The sequence below is a fragment of the Haemorhous mexicanus genome, chromosome 7 (assembly GCF_027477595.1).
Source record: "Haemorhous mexicanus isolate bHaeMex1 chromosome 7, bHaeMex1.pri, whole genome shotgun sequence".
Taxonomy (NCBI): domain Eukaryota; kingdom Metazoa; phylum Chordata; class Aves; order Passeriformes; family Fringillidae; genus Haemorhous; species Haemorhous mexicanus.
In genome coordinates this window covers 37,672,361-37,695,159 of record NC_082347.1, presented here as the reverse complement: position 1 = coordinate 37,695,159, position 22,799 = coordinate 37,672,361, and the positions used below count along the sequence as shown (strand labels likewise).

At 41.4% G+C, this 22,799-nt stretch overlaps 1 protein-coding gene across 1 annotated transcript in view; it reads right to left on the bottom strand.

The window, feature by feature from the left end:
• PLPP4 (phospholipid phosphatase 4) overlaps nt 1-20,544 on the bottom strand; it is a 47,741-nt gene extending 27,197 nt beyond the window's left edge. The window contains exons 1-3 of the mRNA XM_059852108.1: nt 20,394-20,544; nt 4,754-4,862; nt 862-952 (exon numbers count right to left, since the gene is read on the bottom strand). Of these exons, the coding sequence (XP_059708091.1) occupies nt 862-952; nt 4,754-4,862; nt 20,394-20,449 (256 nt within the window). The 5' untranslated portion in view covers nt 20,450-20,544. The remainder of the gene's footprint in view (nt 1-861; nt 953-4,753; nt 4,863-20,393) is intronic.
• Nucleotides 20,545-22,799: the final 2,255 nt, after the last annotated feature.

Genomic DNA, 22,799 nt, shown 5'->3' with positions numbered 1-22,799 from the left:
TGCTTTCATTTTACCATGTAAGGGGCAATAAATAAAGTGTAAATTAGCCAGTAAAAGAGAATTATGACTATTTAAACATAAGGCCAACAAAAACATTCACAGTTCTTAGTGCGTCAAGGTATCCCTTGCCAGTGAAAGTGCCTGAATCAATATTGGTCTCTGGCAATATCTATACTATAAAAAGGATCTGAGCACATATCACTGTAAGATTTCAAGAGATAGAGATAGGCACAGCCAGAATTAGCTAGAACAGCTTAAAACTTACCCTTTTCACTGTCCTCTGCTCCAATTTCCTGCCTACAACTGTAATTAGCCCCAACCCATAGCACAGTCACTACTGCTCACAGCCCAGGATTCAGTGCACAGCTAATTCCATTGGCAGTTAAGGATGAAACTACAGCTTCCAATTAGAAAAACTGAGCCAAGAGCACGGATTTTGCAATGGCTAACAGTAAATTGCAGGAGAAGAGCAGAGAAAACAATGAGAGGAGTAATTTCCTACACTAAACAGCTGAGCTGCACAGGACTTTCCAGTCAAAGCCTTGATTTAGAATAGCTGCAAGTATAAATAAGAGGTGAGTAATAGATTGGGTGTGACAGAAAAAATACACATCTGAGCAGTCTCTCAGTTGGACAAATTCCAGTCCTTGCTGGCTAGATTGTGCACTTAAGGCACAGAATTTGTACATCTGCAAACTCACATAAACCCAAAGGCTCCTGTGAGATGCCCTGAAACTGCACTGCAAGCGACTGTAATGGGCTGTAATGGAGACAGGTTCTCTTCAGGGCTTGGACTACACTTGGAATCAATCTCTGAGAGCCATCAGACACTTTTCCTCCTTGAGGAATGACATACATTACCTAAGAAAGCCTCTTTAATTTCAGTCTTGTCTGTTCGCCGGATTATTTTCACCACAAAAATGACTGCGAGCGGCGTGAGGAAGGAAATTGCCTGTGAGAGATAACAAACACCATGTGTGAGAGCATCAATCCCTCCTCAGTCCCTCTGATTAATAATTAGCTGCAGCCAGCTCCATTTAAACTGAAAGATCTTTATCAAACTCCTGACCTTAAGCAAAGTGGGACGATTTGTCTTTGCAGCTCTGGGGTGATGAGCACATTAATATTCCAATGTAGCCCTCAGCTATAATTGATTTGTAATTGCCCAGAGATGCATTTAAAATGTCAGCTCCTCCAATGAAAAAGCAACAGTCCATAAGGTCCACAAAATTCCAAAATACAGATTTTAGACATTTTTTTCCTCAGGCAGCCCACCCACCCAGGCTGAGGGCTCAGAAAGCCCCTACTCAACACAACAGCCTGCAGCACCAACCTCCTGGCATTTTAAAATGCTCTTTATCTTACTTTTTGTCTTCTTTTCAACTGTCATGCTTGAATGCATTGTGTCTTTATGATTCTGTCATTTACAAGTGTGGGGACGTGGAGCAAACTGCTTTATTTTGTTCAAACTCAGAAAAACAACACCTGAGCATCTACAGGTTTAGTCACTGGTTAAACAGAATATCCTGTATCTGTCAGTGCTGGAGGACAGGAATCCTCCTACCAGGAACCTGAAATGGCATCTGTGCCTCAGTGCTCTCATTTTATTCTCTTTAAAAAAAGTGAGAATTACTGGTTGAGGTTTGGGTTTGTTTGTTTTAACAAAGCAAAAATTAAGCTGTAAAAGGCACAAGGGGTGCCAGGTCTTAAGTAAGATTATTCTTTCTTTACTGAGGCTGAACTGGGCCTTACTCTTAAATAGCCCCAGTGACAGAAAAACCAGACCAGACAGATATAGTATGGCAAAAGGCACATGACTCAATCTTCTTGTTATACCACAGATTAATCCCAGTCCTCACTTTATCATTTCAGACAATCTGAGTAGGAAACAACATGAGATGGGCTATGTTTGTCATTTTGGCTGTGCATCTTGTACCAGATTGTCCTTGCCTGCATCTTCAAAATACTAACTCAGTGAACCATGTAGATTAAAACAAAGGCTGGAGTCTGCTCCCTTTTTCTACATTTAGGAATGCAGGCATCAGAATTTGTGCAAAAAGAGGAATCACTTCCACTTAAAATCTCCCCCTGTCTATGTGTGAAACTCAAGTTTGGAGCCAATGCCACATTACTGCTCCAGAAATATTCACTTCTCTCTGACCTCATCAACAATTTAATTTCTGCTTTCAGAGACAGTATAAATTAAAAAAAAAAAAAAAAAAAAGGTTGAAGCAAATCCTAAAATTTCTAGTTTCATTCTTAAAAATAAGTATTGCCACCAGGAAAACAAAAGAAATCTGCATTCCAGGACTGAAGAACATGTAGAAATATAGCCAAGGCTGACAGGCTTATAGTGGTGGTTTAATGGAGTCAGAAATCTTTAGAACAAGCAGGAGCATCAGAAATTATCAACAAAGAATAGCATTCAAGGGGCAGCTTGTTCCAAACCACTTCCCCATCCATCTTCAGGAATCTGGTAAAACTGCAGATTTCCCCATATTTTACAAGCATGTGAATTTTTTAGGGAGATGAACTATTCATGTTCATGGTGTATTGCTGCTCCTTACAGAAAACCATTAGCTGGAAGGTGCTTTTTATTCTGCAGCAAAATGCACACACAAAGAAATTTTGGCTTGTGACAGACCCCTTTTATTTATTTTGCAAAAAAGTTTCTTTATGGCTCATATCTAAAACAGATTTGGCAACATTCTAATGAGCAATCCTCTCCTCAGATGCATCTCAGCTATGTTTCCTTTCCCAGCAGTGAAATATTCCAGCATTGCCAGGCTTTTGTGAAACATGGATAAAAATCTCTGTCATTTATTATTCATCCTGGCAATGCTGAAGTTACAGGGACACAATTCCACTTTTCCAAGGGAAAGCTGGCAGTTACCTGCACTTTCCAAGACAAGGAATATCCTTTGATAGAGAGACAGAACCAGGCTCAGCTCATTCCAGTTTTTGCTCCCCATGCAGAAGTCAGCTTTGTCTAATTTGGATGTGCATTCACAACATTTCTCTTGAATTCAAGTCTCTCATAGTAAATAAAATAATCCAGCAATTCATAAAGTCTTAGAGATTGCTTTCTGATAAGCCATGGCCCTAATTTCAATATCAGAGTACAGCAGTGGCAACAAATTCTTTCCATAATGAAAGCCTGTGAGCAATGCTAGAGCCAGATATTTCTTCTTTTAAATAAAAAAAAAAAAGAATATAGAAGTTACTCATGTTTCTTAAGATAAGAAGCTGTTGACTGTTTAAAATCTGAGCCAGAAAGAGAACACAGGCCAGGCAAATGTTACTGACACAGAGTTGCCTCAAAGTTCCACCCACCACAAACTTTGCCAAAATCTGGGGTTATGGGAACATGTTAGATGGGAATTATTATTATGGGAATATATTATAATTATATCCCAGAATTGTGCTTCCCAGTGCCTATTGCCTGGGGAATGAGAGGATGGACTAATGATTATCCCAAGTGGTTTCAAAAATCATTTCAGCACTGCAGCAGAACCCTGTACAATGATTCACTCTTGGTTCTTGAACTCCTCAGTTACAAACAGATCAGAGGAAGCAAAGTAATGCTGAGCAGGAGGAAAAAAACCACACAATTAAACTCAGTCTTTCCCAGCACAACAATTTAATGTTTGGCTTGGGGGTTGTTTTGTTTCTTTCTTGTTTGATTTTTGATTTTTAGGTTTTTTACACAGCTGTCTTCCATTTCAGGAAAAACATATACTTTCATCCATCCAAGATGATAAAGTCCAAAATAGAGCTGCTTCTTAATGCAATATAAACAAAATGTTTCTTGTTTACTTAAAAATCAGGCCTTCAGCCTCTGTCTTAGAAGGCTGGGATAAATAGTTGCCTCATTTGCAGGAGGTGCCTTTAAATGGTTCCTTAATTAAAATTTTATTATAAATGAAGGATAAAGCATTTATAAAAAAGTTGAATAGAAATTATATAGCTGATTTGCATTGAATCTGAATTCAAGTTTGAAAAGTTCAGACTTGAACTTTTTGGGTTCACTGAAGACTCAGGAAAAGATGACTTTGAGGCAGCTGTTGGAAAGACTGAACTGCCACTTTTACAGCCTGAACTACAGCCATGATTTCAGCATTTCTGGAGTTGTCTGTTTTACTGCACTCTTTCATATAGAGATTATCATGAATATTAATCATTGCTAGTGAAGGTTATCGAAATTATGAAGTTTGATAACCAAATTCAGCCATCCAGTCTGCAAGTGCTGAGCAGGGAAGAGCCAGAAGAGCAGTGACAGCAGGGCAGCTCTGGGATATATTTAGTGTTGGCAGAAGCTAAAACAAAGGTTTTGCCTCTAGGGAAAAGAAAAAGACTATTCAGAGTCCAGTATCTCAGTGCCTAACACGACTAAAACAAATTGGATCTCAAAATTTAAGCACTTAACCTTCCAAGAGCATGGCAAGGTTTTGTCAGGTCACCCAACCAGCTAATTGAAAAATCTTCTCTACTCATTTCTCTCACATCCCTCTCAGCTAACACTGCTCTCAATCCTATACTGAAAAATCAACATTCATAAATCCAGTCATCTGATAAAGCTGCTTTTTAAAGACCTCCCATCATTTGCTACATTTTGGACAACACTGGCTGGGATAATAATTGCCTTTGGGATTAAAGGAACTTCCTCTACTTGTGAAATATTTCCTGCTGCCTATCAAAGGAACATTCACTCAGTTTGCAGCCATCAGGTGACCCAGGGGCCTTTGGTACTTACAAACATGAGCCGTGTGGGGATGTTGTCTGATTGCACCAAGGGATTTTTGTACAGCCAGATCTCCTCTGGCTGGATCACTCGCTGGAATGGATCCAAAAATTCTGTAAAACTGAAAAAAAACAATGATAGATACAATTTTTTCGTTTGAAGTGGTGACCAAAAACCCCCAGAAGAGTTCTGCTCATTTAGAATTTCCCCCAAATTTGACTATGACAGAGCATGAATTAATTATCCTTATTAATAAAGAAATATCCTTATTAATAAATTGTTACATTGCCATCCTACCTCACTGCATTTTAGTAAGAAACTTTATAAATACACCCTTCAGAAAATGGGTTTTAAAAGTCTACACCTTTGAAGTTGTTCTACAACTTTATAAAAGTTCCATAAACACTACTGTGGGGAATAAATTTTTCTTTTTTTTTTTTTTTTTTTATAAAGTGTGCAAATAACACTGTGAGCTGAAATAAATCATGTCGTCATTTATTATCAATTTACATCATGTAATCCAGCCTTTTATGATTATTGTTTGTCATTCCTGAAAAAATTATATAACAAATGTAAAAAATATTAAATGCCTTTCAAATGTCAAATGAGTTTGAAGCATGACAATTGCATTTGCAGGGTCACAAAGCAAAAGAAAGAAGCAGCCCAGAAAATTTTTTCTACTGATAGAAAAAAGAGATAACTTTAGAGAATACCTCCAAAAGAGACTTACTCCTAAAACAGGATGGGCTGTCAAGCTGAAGAAGAATCTAAGTCTATCAGAAATATCTCATTCTATCAAAACAGTTTTAATTTCATTATTGTGTCTATTAGTCCTCTCACAAAGCAAAAAAACCCAGAAGAACAGAAAACTAAAAAAACAGAAAACCAAAAAAATCCACCCAGACAAACACACTGAAAAACCTCATTGCTCTGTAATTACATTATTTTGCAATTAAGAGCATCAAAATAAAATGTTGAGGTCTCATTGTTCTGTAGAAAGCAATTTGTGTGGGCATCTTTTGTCATGCACTGAAAGAAAAAGCAAGAACTGTGACCTGTGGCTGCAGTTGGAAGTTTCAGAAGCTTTTCATGACTACCTAAATTGTCTCACTTCATTCAAACCACACTCCTCTTTCCACGGAGCCCTTCAGAGCTCTTTAACTTGTCTTGGCTTTAAATTAATATCAGACAGCCTGGGACGTTTGGCTTTTGCTTTCCACTGCTCATTTCAGGTCTGGTAACAAACCAGCCCTTGAGGAATGGGTGCTGAGGGAGGACACAGGGAGTTTTCTGCAGGTTGGTCTCACCTGGTAAACCAGAGCCAGAACTCAGAGATGTAGCAGCCCAAAGCTTTTTTTGCTGGAAGTTTTCCAAAGCCAAGGGCTTTAAACCTCTCCAAACCCAGGTTTTACATCAGTAGCAGGCACATCAGGTGACTTTGTAAAGAGAAAAAGCCCAAAGCAATTTGCAGAGCAGAGTGAAATTAAACCCACATAATATAAACTCACACATGCAGCTCTCCCCAGGGAAGACAAACCTCAGAAAACTCAGCTGGGTCAGCAATTTCCTCAACAGGAGCCAGCCACTGCCTCTGCCCATAGCAGGGAGAGGAACTAGAGCACCTTCAAAGGTCTCTTCCACCCCAAACCCTTCTCTGACCCCTTTACCTGAGCACACTCAGACTCCCTGACCTCTTCTTCCTCTCCTTTCCTGCAGTAATTACATATCCTCTGAACAGAGACATGCTTCTCCCAGGAAATCCTGGGAAGCTGTGTAGAAGCTGTGGGAAACTTCAGAGGGAAGAATTCAAACAATGATTTTCTCTCTTTCTGTAACCATTATTTATAGACATGGTTCTCCATGGTGTGCCATTCACCAAGAGTGGGAGAAAAGATTCCCAAAGGCCAACCAGGTCTTGGGTCCACCATTGTTTCTATAAGAACTGTAGGTTTCTAATAATAAAGTGTCTTTTCATGCCTTCTGATGATGGAGTCTCTGTATCACCTTTGGCTGTCCCCAGTACCCCTCCAGTGATACTTTCCTAAAGGAAAACACCCAGATTTAAGGACCAGAGAAGGTCCAGCACAGCCTGGGCACTTGTAACAGTATTTCTGTTTCCCTTACTGGCCTACATGGACAACAAGATTGTTCTGGGAGCCTAAGGAGTCTGGTTTTGCAAGGGGAATATTTGCTGTGGTACTCAGCTTCTCCAACCCAGAGTCTGAGCCTGCTCTCCCAAGGAAGGTGACCTGCAGCAGTGTCAAAACAATTTGTTTCAGTGTTTTCAAAATGAAAACAAAGCTTTTTTAAGTTTAAAAGACAATGGCTTGTGCAAGACATGAAAATAGGGAACATTTCTAAAGAAGAACAGCTCCATATCACCCATATGAAAAATTCATTTTCTAGTTTTCAACTAGAAAAACAAAGGTCAACCCCTAGACAATGCAAGCAGGTTTGGTTCCAAATTTCAGCTAAGAGAGTCCTAAAGTATATTATTTGAAGTATTTCTGGTAACTGCAGAGTGCAAACCACACACAAACATCTGTGCTTCAAGGTGATCACAACACACCCGTGCACCAGGGCACTTCTGGAAAATTTGTCACTTTGGATCAGAAATGTAATTAATTTGATGGTGAGACATTTGACATTATGAACAAATGCCACCAGAATTAAAGGTTTGGGGCTCTTCTTGATCTTTTGTTTCCTGCCCCTTGTGATATAAGAAAGCTGAAATGATTGTATTTTCAATCTGAGGAATTTTGAAACAATCAAATTCAGTTTTCACACTGGGACACAGCAGATACATGCTGTCATAAGGTTTAATGCCTTTATCAGGTGCTAAAGAGATGAAAATGTAATAAATAACATAAATAGTATCTGATTTCAGATGAGGACTGATTTTTTTGATTAATATATACTCATCTGTACTCATACAGAATGAGTAATTACAACAAATCCATCAATGACTGTAATTATTATTATTTTATGCAACAGCAGCAGTTTTGTATCCACTATATATTAAGTCTGATTAAGTTTTCATCTATTTCTTTGAATTCTGTGTTCTGAATATTTTCCCAATACTGTGTTCAAATTTAGTGCAACATAATGCAAAAGAAACCCCAGAAAACAAACAAACAAAAAAGTTTTCTTCAACTGGAAAAATAATTTCAGAATCACTGTTGAAGGAGAAAAAAAAAATAGCTGCAGAAGGCAGCAGATGTCTCTGTGAACAATACAGAAATAGAAGGTAAACAGTTAAAGGAAAGAGACGGTAAAAAAAGAAATAACTTTTTTTTTATCTTCCCGAAGAGCTCAACTGCTAATTAAATTTTTATGCCAAGACTCATAAGAGAACAATTCTCTTCTCTTTTGAAGCATCACCAGTGGGTGAGTGGATATGAGATTTCACTAGCTTGAAGGCAATTCCCTTTGTACTCCATTAAACAGTCATGAGGACATACTGGATTCTAAGCTGCCTGACACTTGGATTTATGTTCCTTTGTCCCAACCAAAACTGCAGTCTATCACTATTCAAAAGTCAGCTCCAGCTTGTTTAAAGGACTAGATGTGATGAGAAATGAGTGCAGGCCTTGCACAGAGAAAACTGGTTTTGATCCTTCTGTGTTATGGCCCAAAGTACAACCTCAGCCATGGAAGTGTCCCCTGGTGGGCAAAAAAACTTCCTTTGTTTTAGTACAGAAAAATTTAGTCTTGGCTTTTTGGCCTTTTTTCTTCATTTTTACATATTCACACAACATTTCCAACAGCTTAGCAAGAAAGATTTCAAACACTTCAGCCTGATGATGTCTTTAAGGCATAAAAGCTTTTCCATTAACTTCCAGAGCCTTTAGCTGTGACTTTCAAAGGAACCCAAGGGAAAGAGGAGCCCAAACTCCATTAAAAACATCAGTGAGCAACGGGTGCCCCAGTCCCTGGGGTAGCTTTGGCCATGCCAGCACTGCTGCTTGCAGCTCCACACTGAGTGAAAATGCTGCTCTTTTCCCAGGTCTTTGAGGTACATTAACTTCATTTCCATTTCACAGCGTGCAGCCCTTTAGGATCATTTTGTGCCAGCACCACATCACAGCCAGAGCCAGGTAACAGCTCACTAAAAGCAGTTTTGTGATGCTATGGACTAATAACTTGGGGTTATCTTTTTAGGAAACCATTCTCTGATAGCAAAGGAATCAAACAGAGCATAAATATCTTCACAGAGGTTTTGACCTGAGTTTCCTCAGTGGTTTTCATCCCCCATAAGCAGCAGCAGGATATTGTTTGGCACCTCACCTCATTGTTTCCACCACTGCCTGACCCTCAGCTGCATGAATCACAGCAAAGTTTAAATTTCTGCCTGGTCCTGAGCATCAGCTAAAGAGGGATTGGTTGGTTGGTTGGCAGGAAAAGGGGGAAATTGGGGGATTTTGCCTTTTACTTTTCCTCTCACAGACAAATCTTGTCCCAAACACCAAGTGACAGTAACTGAGAGGACAGAGCAGTACACTTGGGATGGCAAAGCACCAGGAGGGAATGAAAGAAATTTGGGATTGTGACACCCAGACTTTCATCCCAGACACCTCATGAATGCCCCTCCTCTTTTCTAAGCTTCATCTGTTGATAAGCAGATTTTATCCTCAAATGGCTTTGTCTGCATGTCCCCACTGGGGCAATCAACAAAAAGATAGATGTTCTCTTATAAATCACCTCTGGGGACTTGTGGGGAATTAATTTGGCTCTGACCACCATTCCCTGCCTGCAGAACTCTGTGTGAGCAAACACTGCTGCCTCTCCCAAAACCACAGGTTAACTGGGACTCCTGGAACTCCATTTTGCATGTTCCTACATGGATATTTCCTCTAGTATTCCCCAAGCTGGGTCTCAAAGCTAGTAGTAAAAGCTTGTCTGGTGTGCCTGCCATGTTAAATTGTGCAATCAGCTGTTCTGCAAAGTTGAGAGTGGTGTCAGTGGTGCTGAAGTTGGCAATAGCTGCCCTAATTACAGAGGATGTGCACAATTCATAGCTCAGGATTTGCTTTAGGGGCTTCCCACAAGTGATCCAGGCTGAGAGAGAGAGCCCAGAGTTTGCATCAGCATTGAGCACTGCTCACTCACCTTGGTTCACATTTGAATTCAAGACTTCAGCTCACCCTTTCTGAAACACCCTAACAGTGGGGAAAGCACTCATGTCATGTTATTTGAGGTACCTGGAGAGAATAACAGATTCTCAAGCCATGAGAAAACCTAGGTTTCTTTACTGCCTAAAATAATATTATGGGAAAAAAAACCCAAACCAAAACCATAACTTCTTGGAGGTTATTTTACAAGTTCCTGCAAAAACTGACAAAATATGAAAAGCTTGAAAAGTTCTGTGGCTGGCATGTAAAATTAACAGAACTGAAGGAGAGGGGATAGTGATGAGGGGAGATAAGAAGCAAAGCCTGTGGTTTATCACCGTGATTCTGCTCTCCAAGGAGCTGGAGCAGTTCAGACTCTGAGATGCTGCTGCCTGTGTGTATCAGCATGATGAGATAGCTTTGTGTCAGCTCAGAGGTTAGCACAAGCAAAGAGATCTGAGCCATTTAATAGCTAAAGTAATTTGGGAAATCCACAGCTCCTCAGCCATCAGGAAGGGTTACAACATATCTGGCCAAGACTCAATTATGAATGATGAGCAAGGGAGAAGCTGGCATGAATTAAAAATATAACTTCAATAATATAAACTCTACTTTGATAGAAATGTTCTCTGTAGTTAAGGCACAACACTGGGTGTCAAGAGATTTGATGTTTCCTGACACGGTTTCACAAAGCAAGGTTGGGCAAACCATTCCAGGGTCAGTATCACAGTGACTCTGAACTCTGCAGTTTGTTTATTAACTGGATTTTGTTACCTACACATGCCAAGTATGCACTGCTGAAAAACACCCAGCAACAGCTTAGACTTCTCCAGAGAAACCAAAAGGAAAGATTGAATTTTAAACATATATCCTAATTTATATTGAATTAGGTACTGAATGCAAGGACAGACCTAATGTTTTATTGCTTCCTCACAGACTTTTATGGAAATGTGTTACTGTAAATATCATTTTTAACTGCACTAAAACCAATTAAGTACTGTACACTCACACAGAAACACCAGTATCAATAAATTATCCCTTTTAAACAGCTAAAAACTCTTTATTTCCCAGTACAAGGCTATGCAAGGTGTATGTTTACACCTGATTAGCAATTTGAAAACCCCACATAGAGCAGTGTTTACACCTGATTAACAATTTGTTTTATCTGATTTACAATTTGAAATCCCATATGGGGTTTATTGGGACTGATAAAGACATAGGGCATGGACAATGTTTTTGGGATTTTTATTTAATGTCATTGGCAAGCAGAGGACTGGTTCTGGAGGGTAGTTTTGGCTTCAGATGAATCAGAATGACTTGATGGAAAATATTTCTGAATACTTTAAATTAGCTAGCAATTGCAGTGTGACATTTAATTAGCACATATGCCTCCATTAGCCCTTCAGATATACAAGAAATCATTTTGATTAAGAAAAGATGGAAAATAAATTCTGATGTGGTTTTAAAACACACACACATATTACCACAGCTGTCACATTTCCCTGAAGTTCTAAAAAAGGAGAGTTTCCAGTATTTTCCTTCAGCCTTACTGATAGGTTTCCCATGTTTGCCTGACATATCCACTGATTTTACAGATTTATATCAGGGTAGAACTTCTTCCAAAGATGAATGGCCTCTCCTCCTTGCAGCCAACACTACACCCAGCAAGGAGGCAACAGCTGTGAAGCCTGGGCTCACTTAAAATCTCAGATCTCAAACTAAAAACAATGCAGGCTCACAACAGAAGTCCTGCAGCTTATGAAATCACATATAAATGAGATATACACTTAGAATACATAATGTGAAAGAGCAAACCAACAATCTTTTCATAATGCTGGAAAAAGAAAGAACAGCCTGGAGAGGAGCTTTAGAACCTAATGTTGGGTTTCTCTGCACTTAAATTATATTGTCCCTGTTTTCTCAGCCCCTGGCATTTGAACTCTTTCTAAGTAAAAAATTTCCACCCTGTGACACAGAGGAAAGGGAAAGGATTATCTGAGCATGCATGAACAGGGCAGGAACAAGAGGTTAACACAGCATGGAAGTTGCTCTTGTGCACCTAAAAGATTCCAAAAACTTGCAGTCCATGCTTCTCCTCGTTAGGGGCTGAGCCTTTGATAGCAAGTAGAGCTAAATATCACCGAGCATCATCATTGTCAATCTAGAAAACTCCCATTCCATGGGAATGAAATGGGTTTCCAGGCCTTAAAGTACTTAATTAGCTTCAACACAGCATTTTCAGCATCATATCTTCCTCACAGAAGTGGGATATTTGGAAGTGGAAGGAACAAAGAGGGAACAGTTGGGCACACAGCATTGCGGCTTTGATCAGGAGAGCAGGAGACAGGAGTGACTATACTGAGCCATATGAAACAAAAACTACTGCAAAATGACTCTAAGCTATACATTTTGACTTGGTTTTAGTTTTTACAACTTTCCTTGACCTAATATTGAAAGTGATCTCTTTTATTTGTGGGGTGCCCTGTGGCAGGAAGGAATGATGAATCTGACTCCATGTTCTCAGAAGGCTAATTTATTATTTTATGATACTATATTTTATAGAAGAATACTATGCTAAACTATACCAAAGAATACAGAAAGGATACTTACAGAAGGCTAAAAGATAATAAAGAAGAACTCGTGACCTTCTCCAGAGCCTTGACACAGCTTGGCCCTGATTGGTCATTAAGTTAAAACAATTCCCATGAAACCAATGAAACAACCACCTGTTGGTAAACAATCTCCAACCACATTCCAAAGCAGCACAACACAGGAGAAGCAAATCAGATAATATTGTTTTCCTTTTTCTCTGAGGCTTCTCAGCTTCCCAGGAGAAGAATCCTGGGCAAGGGGATTTTTCCAGAAAATATAACTGTGACAGTGATCTTTGCAGCTTTGCTTTCTGGTCAGCAGAGTATAAAATAAACCATTCTGAAACAAAAACAGCTTTGTTTGGCATTTAGCTGCTCCTGGGGTGAAAGAGCATTCAGTCCTTGTGATTCCTGCTCACACAGAGCAGTGCTGCCCTTGGAAAACAAGGCAAGGAGGTCAGAGCTGCTGCTTGTTGTGTCAAGGTGCAACTCTTCAGGCCATCCAGAAATGTACCAGAAATGATCAACAGTGGTAGTTTTAAACAGAAATGGAAATAACCAATTTAAATTTAAATAGAAAAAACCAATATCAGCCAAGTGAAAACTATTGGCTCCTGCCTTCATTGCATTATCTCTTATTTTATTTACTAAAAAAAAGTATTTATGGTATGAGTTGTTGCCTCTATTTTCTATATTTATAAATATACCCTATGATACAAGATATTTCACAAAAGCCATTTTAATGTGTGTCTGGGGAGGAGAAAGTAAAGGAAAACAAAAAAATGAGTTCTGCAGCCATTAGAAGTGTCAAAGATGACAGCTGTACATCATCCTAAAGTGAAAAACAGAATTTATACTACTTATATTAACCAAGCACATGCTTGAATAATGAACCCAAACACACTGCAGACAGGCAAAATTTCCCTCTTGATGTTTTTAATGCTTATTTTGATTACATCTCAAAGTGTTTTCAGTCAAACTCTCCATGGTTCCCTGCACAACTACACAGCTTCACAGCAAACTGATGGAGCTGGGTCTGGTAAAGTTTTTTTTTTTTTTCCCTTTTTTTGACATCTGCATGTCACACACTATTGAGTATGTTTGGACTCGAAGAGAAAGTTGGGGTAAACTCACAACCATGCTGAGTTTCTCTCTGTGACAAAAGCTCCCCCTCTCAGTTATCTCATCTCTGTCTCTCCCTCATTCCTCCTCCTGATGATAATGCAGCACTCAGGCATCCCCTGTTCAGTACCAGCACAGTCCTCACCACACAAAAAAGTTACAAGACACACTAAATATTATCCTTAATTCATTTTTAGCATCAATAATTCTGCCAGCTATTTCCAAGTACTGGCTTTTCAAAGTCACTGACAGATTGGGAGATCATAAAGATCTTGATTTACTGTGCCAGATATGAGTACATTCTCAGCAGTAAGACTATAATTTTTATTAAACTCTTTCCCATAAGAACCACAGTTGTTGTATCTTGACTGTGCTTAGATTAAAGTATAAGAATGGATTTATTAAAGAAAAATTTCCCCCCCAGGAACCCTATCAGTAGCATTCTCCCTATAAAACATCCTCAATCAGGCTAGAAGCAAATAAACAAAAAGTGCCAAAGCCTGTGAGTAAATGGGATTCAACAACAAGATTCAACAAGACACACAAAGTCACCATTTACTCCTCAAAAAATCTGGAGCAGATGCTTTGGCATTTACAATAACATCCTCTTTTAGCATGTATTCAGCGGTGAGTTTAGCCACGGAGATCCACTGTAAATCCTATCCTATTAGCAGGACAATTAGAACTCCTGCCATTAAATCCCCTTCCCATCATTTCACTCCCTCTTTCCCCCAGACTCAGTGAAGACAAATGAAATAATCCAGCTCCAGAATCTAGAAGTCTGTACAAACAATCTGTCTTTTGCTCAGACCAGAGTATGCACAAAAAGACAGGCAGGTACAATTTCTCCTGAATAACTGTTATCAAAGTCAGTAAATCCTACCCTATTCCAATAAATCAAACACAGAACAATGGAATCAGAAGATTCAGCTGGCTGGAACACCAAGCAGTAGAACTGCAGGATGGCACTGAGTGGATGCTGCTTCATCACTCCCCTCCTCAGCTGGATGGGGGAGAGAAAATTCACTGCAAGGCACCTGGGTCGAGGTGAGAACAGGCAGAGATCACTCAGCAGTCACTGTCATGGGAAAAACAGACCTGACTGAAAAAAACTAGTCTAATCACAGCAGGAAAATGAGAAAATAAAACCTGAGCCTTAAAACACCTTCCCACCCTTCTCCCCAGGCTTAACATGGAATTTTTTCTCCCTCCTCCCTGCAGTGGTACAGGGGATGGGGAATGCAGACAGAGATCAGATCATCACAGCCACCCCTGCAGCTCCTGCCACCAAAACCTGTCCATAAACCCCAAAACAGCACCAAGTTTCCTGTGAGCTCCCTGGAAATTCATACACAGGGCAGGCACACAATCACTTTGTGCTGTGCCTCCCATGACACCAGGTATTGCTGGTATTTAGAGCCTTGTGTTTTCACAGTAACCAGGGCACAGAGCAAAGTTAAAATTCAGCTAACTTTGTGGTATATCAGGGAGGTACAGGAGCTCCATTCTAGCTCTCCCATCTCTTCAAAGGTGTGACTGACTCTGCTGAGCACTGGAACAAGTGTGCTGCTCAATATGCAACCTCTGATAAGTGCTCTGAGGTCCCAAGCACCAGAAAAGCTCTTTTCTGGAGCAGGTTTTGCCCTTACCTCTTCATTAACCCTACTCAGTGAATTAAACTCCAACCTGCACCACAAAACAAATGTTTCCCTCACTTTAATCACATGTAAATTACAGTTTACAAGGATGCAGCTACTTTTAAGCAGGTTAGCAAACATATTGATGTTTTCATTTCCTATTGTCATTACTGTTTGTGAAACTAACACTGAAAAAGCTCCAAGACTGTTCAATGTGTTTGGCTACCTCATGACAAAGAATTTATCAATTAACTGAAGGATTAGGGTGAGAAAAAGAAGGATTGCCCTTGTTTTCCTGATGAGAAATTAGGATACACAGACATGAAGTCCAAGACTGTGAGGATCAGAATCCAAAGATCAGGTTCCAAACAAAGTCAGAATTATGGGATATTCAAATTGAGAACAGAGGTCACAAAACCACTAAGAAGTGGCCAAATACCAACTGTGAAACATTTACCAGAGAGCCAAGGCTTAAGGGGTGCTTTGAATTCTTGGTCCAACTGATTGGTGTAAATTCTCAGCATTTGAGTCAGAATGAGAAAATAAATCTTAATGTCTCATTCTGGTGATTTCTTCTCAATACCAACTTGCTTTTGCCACCTACAGTCACAATTTTCAACTCAGTCTATCCTCCAATAACCCCATCCATGGAGAGATGAAAGGCAAACCCAGTCTGGGAGAAGAGCAATGCAAAAGTGGAATTTCCTCGGGTAATTGATTTTCTGTCTGTGTTAACAAGACAATACACAGGATCATTTATAAAGGCAACACATGCAGGATATCCAGAAGACAACATCCCCTGACAAAGAAAGCTACTTGAAAGAGCTTTGCACACCAAATTATTTCATGCATATTCATAACTTGATTAAAATATTAATACTGTGAACTTGTAAGAAACACAACAGGAGCAGGAACAGCTTTTATTTACTTACACCAGAAACTGAACACGGCACACACACAAAGGATGTCAGCATTACTCAGTGCTGGAAACTCACACATCTGCAATATATATCTGTATATTAGCCTGCAGATAAACATTTATGCCCAAGGGAGGCTGCTAATGAGACTCTGCTGTGGGGAAGATATCCAATTACTCCAAATGACATTTTTATTTTAATCACATCACATGCACTGAAGAGCTCGAGGTTTGATGAAGCAATCCTTGAAAGACTTTGCCTTTTTAATCAATTAGCTCTCTAAACATCAGTGACGTGCTGTTGACAAGTCCTTGGGTTAAATATACAACAACACACACAAATCCTCTCTCCCCACCAGGAGGAAACAGTGTGGTCTTCTAAAACTTCTGAAACAGGTGCAAAAAGTTTTCCTCCTAGAAGACACCTAAAACAGATCACTAAGAAATAAAGACACCCCTCAGGCTCGCTCTGAGCTACCACTCAGTGAATTCATTTTAGGACAGATGAAAAACTTTGTTTTAAGGGCAACACTCCTGTGTAAAACTATCAGACACGCTCACAAATCCTTTTATAATTGGCTTATCTGAATAAAACCAAGTCAGGCAAAACAATTTGCTTTCTTCAAGCAACCTGTGACAAATGCCACTGCACACACCGAGATGAAAGTTTGGTCATTTTTAACATGTTTTAGCATTAATCAGGCATTTTAAGATGCTCCATGTCACAGAAATAAGTACAAGAATGAAGAAAAACAGAGCTGCAAGACCCTAATTCAGTCATTCTTCAAATTAGCAAATTAGCATTGGATTTTTCCTGTAAACATACATCCTCATGGCTGGTATTTTAAACAACAGACCACTTCTACTTCTGAGATTTTACATGAAAACCTGACTTTAAAAATAAAACTCAGTTCTGTACTCACAAATATTCCTTAATAAGTAAACATCTAAACAAAAATATTAAGTGGGAATTGATTAAAGTCAGAATTTGATTGGAAAATATTTAAAACTTCATAATGTAATAGTCAAATTATAGCATGAGAATTTTCTTCACCTTGGAATTAACAAACCACCTGTGTTCCATCAGGTCAGCCCAATCAAAAGGTGCAAGGATAAATATTTTGAAAGCTAAAAGTTAATTTGATAGTTAAGAAACTGGGAGAAACTGTGGAGCAGAACAGAAATATCACTATCCTTGCCGTTGGTAACTTGCAGCTTGAGAGCTATTTTGCTTAAGGTACTCAAAGAATACCTATTTAACTTTGCTGTAAAGTTTGCATTTAGGTTTTTGGTTTTTTTTTTTTTTTTTACTGCAACCACTTGGTTTTGGGCTTTGACCCTTTGATGTTTGGAGTTTGGGTCTATTGCCTTTTTTTCTTTTTTTAACTCCTGCCTCTCAATTTCAGGCAGACACAGTCCTTCTAATAAATCTCTTCTAACTAATCCCTCCTTCAATACCACTAAATCCTGAGGGCTAAAATGCCCTTTAGCACAGATCTCTGTAAAGGCAGAGAAGCTTGAGGTGCTAAATTTCAATACCTAATCCAGTCTTTAATTGCTAAATGAGCTCTCAGCAATTGCCAAGAACACAACACCTAGCACTCAGTCAGTTGTTATTATCCTTCATAAATGGCTGCTGAATTCAACCAAATCAATACCCAACTACCAAAAATGTGCATTGCTTCTAAGGGTGCCCATCTGCAGGATAGAAGAGATCTTATATAACAAGCACAGGTTTCTGCCTTTGATGGAATGACTGACGTTGATAATTATGGCAACTGGAGGGAAAAAAAATTGCCAGTCTTAAACATAGAAAACATGGCTGTTCTTGATCTAAAATAACATTCAAATTGGCAATACATTCAATTTCAGCAATCATCAACAGAAGTTTTCACACCTCCATTTTTATGAAATGACATTTATTATCAAGCAAAGCTCCAGAGTGGAATGTGCACCTTTTTCTTTTGCATTCTGTGGTACAAAACATGCCAGTCTATTGCTGTGAGTGACATGAACTGTTAGATTGAAGCCCAAAGACATCTGGGAGGCACAGATGGTTCAGAACTCTCAAATAGCTGTGGAGGCATTCCCTTCAAGGTCAGGAGGCTTCTGACACTGCAAGGGTTGGTAATGACACAAAGCCATCAAGACCTTTTCAGAAAGAGCTCCTCTCTTCTGTCCAGTTCCTCATTTCCTGGCACTCAGCACAGAGATGAGCTCAGACCCAGCCTCAGCTCCTTTCTGTTAATGGCACTCCTCTCCAAGGGAGGTGGAAACTGTACAACCTTTCCATTCCTAGAAATCTTTTCTGCAGCAGAGCTCAAGCTGCCTCTTCCTGGATTCCAGTCCCAGTGAATTCACCAGTGAATGCTCACTCCTAAAAAGATGAACTGAACTCAATGCTCCATAAAAACCTTTCCACTGGCTGGCTGTAAAACCACAGGAAGCAGAGTGTTTAAACCTCTGCAACATAAAAGTTTCAAAATGCAATTGCCACTTTAGAAAACTGAGAGAACTACTGAATACCATTGCAATAGCAAAATATCACTTCTGTGCTAATATCTGAATAGCAAAGCTCTTCTTTTGGTCTACCTAGAGATTGTATTCTTGCAAGCATTACCAGCAAATAAAGTGCAGTTCTTCATGAAGCTAAACACTGCACTGAATTTGGAACACTCCCGTGCCCATCTCTTCCAGATGTCAATGAAAGCTCTGAATGACCTATTGAAACACCAGAATTATTCCCCAGAATCCCAATGAGGCAGGAGCTGAGCTGTGTGAAAATATCAGAAATTCTTTCATAGGCATTTGCCATTATGGTGACTCTACCAAGAGCTTTTCTGTTAGCTACCCCTCCTCAGAGGATTTTGGAACCAAGGCAAAAAGAGTGGTGAAAATAGTGGAATCTCTTAGAGAGGAAATAAAGACAGAAGAGAAGCACAACCAAGAAATGACTGATTAGGGTGGCTCATGATTTCCATATCATAGTAATCAGCTACATGAGAAGATCTCCTACAGGGGTGGTGCAGGTGATGAATTACACACACAATCATAAAGAATTGAAAGGCTCTGATGTAGCATCAGCCTCTGAGATCTTTGCTCACCCTGTAGCTCCATGTATTCCAGAAAGGAGTTCTGTTGACAGGAACAGGTCTACTTTCAAAGTGAGATGCAACTGAACTGACAGATATCAAAGGCACCTCGCAGGATTTTGTTCCAAATCAAAAGATTTGAATCAATATTCAAGAAAAATGAGCACCAAGGGAAAAATCAAACACCAGTAAATTGGACAAGTTATTAATTAACCATGAGAGGTTCAGAAAGGACTCAAAGCATTCAGTGTCCCCGGGTCTGAGTCAATATCACAGCTTAACAGATGTCCTAAACTGCCTGCACCTGTGACCAACAGCATCCATCCTCAGGAAAACAAACGAGCGAACAGCAGAATCTGATCCCGGTTCTGTAATGCTCCTGAGAGATCACAAAGACTGAGAGCACTCATCTTTTAACATTAAGCAATGGAAATGCAAACTTTTTTAGAGTGGAACTTCTCATTGTTCAAATGCATGCAGAACACAAACTGCATGAAAGAAGGGCTGAAACACAAATCAAAATGATGCATAACTGCTTTCTCCAGAAAAAGGCTGAGGGAAAGAATGGTCCTGCAGCGATAGCTGCACATCTTTCAACAAGCAGATTTTCATGACTTTCCTCCCTGCCCAACAGCGTGCGGAAAAGCTTCTCAAACCCTTTCTCACACGTTCCACCTCCCGCTCAGCCCGCGGTCCTTGCTCAGCCCCAGCACCGGCGCTGCAGCCCCGGCGCTCCCGCTGCTGCCAGACCCAGCTGTTGGAGCGCATCCACAGCCCCGCCAGGCGCGACTTTACCCCGCAGACTGCAACCAACCCACCAGCACCTCTGAGGCTGTACTGCTTTGGCCGGTGGCTTTTTGCACACCACTCCCACAAACAGCAGCTTCTCCAAGAAAAATTCCACTCGGCTCTTCGGCAAAACGCCGGGGCTGAGAGACTTCCCTCAAAGACTCACCTGGCCGAAATATTCCACCCCCGAGCATCCCAGAGAGGGCACCGGCGGCAGCTCGGGCATCCAGAGGGATCGCCGGAGCCCACCGGGCGAGCCCCGCACCTCCATCCCGCCCTGCATCCCTCCATCCCCGCACCTCCATCCCGCACTGCGAGCGGCGCTCGGCTGGCAGACAGCACCGGTGCAAAGTTGCCGCGGTGCCGCCGGCGGTCGCCGCCCGGCGCTACTCACACGAAGACCCCGAAGAGCAGCACCCGTATGCCGATCTCGATCGCCAGCTCCCGCATGGTGGGGCCGGCTCTCCGCAGCCCCCTCCGCCGCCTCTCACGCCCGAGGGCAGCGGGGCCGCCGGAGGCCGCCGGTGGCGGAGCGCCGGGGCCCCGCGCAGAGCCCGGCCGGGCGCGGCCCCGGCCCCGCCATCCCGCGGCCGCCGCGCTGTGAGGGGCGCGGCGCTGGCGCAGCGGAGCCGAGCGCCGGGGGAGGGTCCCGGTGACTAACGCGGTGTCCCCGCTCGGGGGGAGGGTCCCGGTGACTAACGCGGTGTCCCCGCTCGGGGGAGGGTCCCGGGGATCCTGGGGATTTCCCCTCCCCGCCTCCCCGCCCGCCCCCGCGGCGCTGCCGAGCGGAGCCGCAGCCGGAGCCGAGCTGGGTCCGTCCCGCCCGCCCCTCGGGGCCGCCCTGCGCCACCGCCGGCACCGGGATGCTGTCCCCGCCTAACGCGGGGAAGGGGCGCGGTGAGAGCGCTTTTTCTGCCCCTTTTAGCGCAGAGCTCCCCATCCTTCCCTGGAGGGACATGAAGCCATCGGTGCGAGGGGCTGACATGCCAGGGCACCGCCGCCACACGCTGGATTGCAGCTCCGGCCGTGGGCTGGCGTTCCGGTGCTCATCTCTGGTTCGCAATGAAGCCCCGCGCTTCGAAAAGATGGAGAAGAACGATAATAAATGGGGCCGGCGGGAGGGAGCATCGTCGCGCACAGATAACACCGGGTGTCCATAAAAACTCGAATTGCCGGCCCGTTTGCAAAGGGGATTGCCCGTTTGCAATCACACACCACCCGTGCTGAGTTTGGCCCATTCGCTTTATCTTTGCATAAAGGATTAGCAGTGTTTGAACACGTTCTACTGGATGTATTTATGTAACAGGCTTTTCACCTGCTCGCACATCCGTGCCGTTCTAAACCCTACTCCTCATTGTTAATGCAGATAACCCAGCGTGGCACCCCGGTGTGCCCTGGTCAGATTCTGCATAATGTGTGATATCATAGCCTAAAGATGTCATTAATTCAGTGCCTGTTCTTTCAGAGATGAGTTTAGCTAAATATGCAGAGGTTGTTGTTATATGGGACCCCAAATTGCTGGGATGGGAGAAAGGCAGCAGCAAAACAACCAATGACTTGGTTTGCTCTTGTGATCCCTCCAATCCATCCACCATTCCTCTCAACGGCATTCTCTGAGCTGCCCAAATCCTTCTATTGCTTTAGTCTACTTTTGCACAGAGTTCATTTAACTTCCTCTTCCTTTAACTTCCTAAGCATGGAGAGACTCCTGAACATCGTTAGTGTAAGAGAATTTCAGCCTTAAGTCATGAAATGCAGCAAACTAATTCACATTTAAATGTATTTAATTATCTGCTTTCTTGGGGCATTTGAAGAGGATGTCCTTCAGGAAAGTGTTCATAGCTATTAACACTGCACACAGCTACAAAACAGCCATCAGGACTGCAGCAGGAATCCAATCCACTTTACTACATGATTATTGCTGGAGAATGAATGCCAGAGAGGCTTTGTTAAACCTATCTGCCTAATATATGCACTGTGCATTAAAGGGAAGCTTTGAACTCTGAATTAACTACTAACTAGTAAAATTATTGACCGTGTTTGTGGAAGAACAGAGAAATAAGATTCTGGGCTACACTCATCTACAGAGAAGTACATCAGTGCTAGATTTGTTGCAAGGAGTATGACAAACCCAGAAAACCCAGATGTGTGACTGGCATTGGAGAGAACACTAAAAATGTTACTTAAAAGAGATCTCTCTCCTTTGTACACCTTATTTCATTAATTTCCAGACAAAGCTCAGTCAACTACTTATAGTCTGGATTGTAGAAATTGTGATTCACTCTCAGGAAACAAAGCTAAATTATGAAATCTCTGTATTCAACTGGTGGTGGTGGTAAAGGACATGCCACCTTCCACTGAGGACACTCAGTTGGTCTTTTGTCAAATACTTGTACTTCCTCTGGTTTGTGCCCCCAGGGACTGAATGTGTACCAACACTCCTGATAGGTGTGCACAGGAATAATCTTTGTTTTTATTAATAGGCAGAAATAGCATCATAATTTGCATGAATCAAGCCAGTGATGAAACAAGGAGTTCTCCTTATAAATGAAACAAGATTTGTCCTGCTGCAGAGATCTGCTTGCAATGTTCTGGCTCTCCAACATGTATCAGCTGATGGTGATTTATGAAGCATAAATACTTCAGACTGATTTTTTTTTTTAACTAGACCCAGCTTGCAGCTGGCTGCTGAACAAAAACTTGCTTTGACTTTTAAACTGAGCTTTTAAATTGCAAGAAAAACATTTTAGGCTAGATTGCGGAATTAAGCTACAAGGCAGCAGGAGGTACAACACAGCCA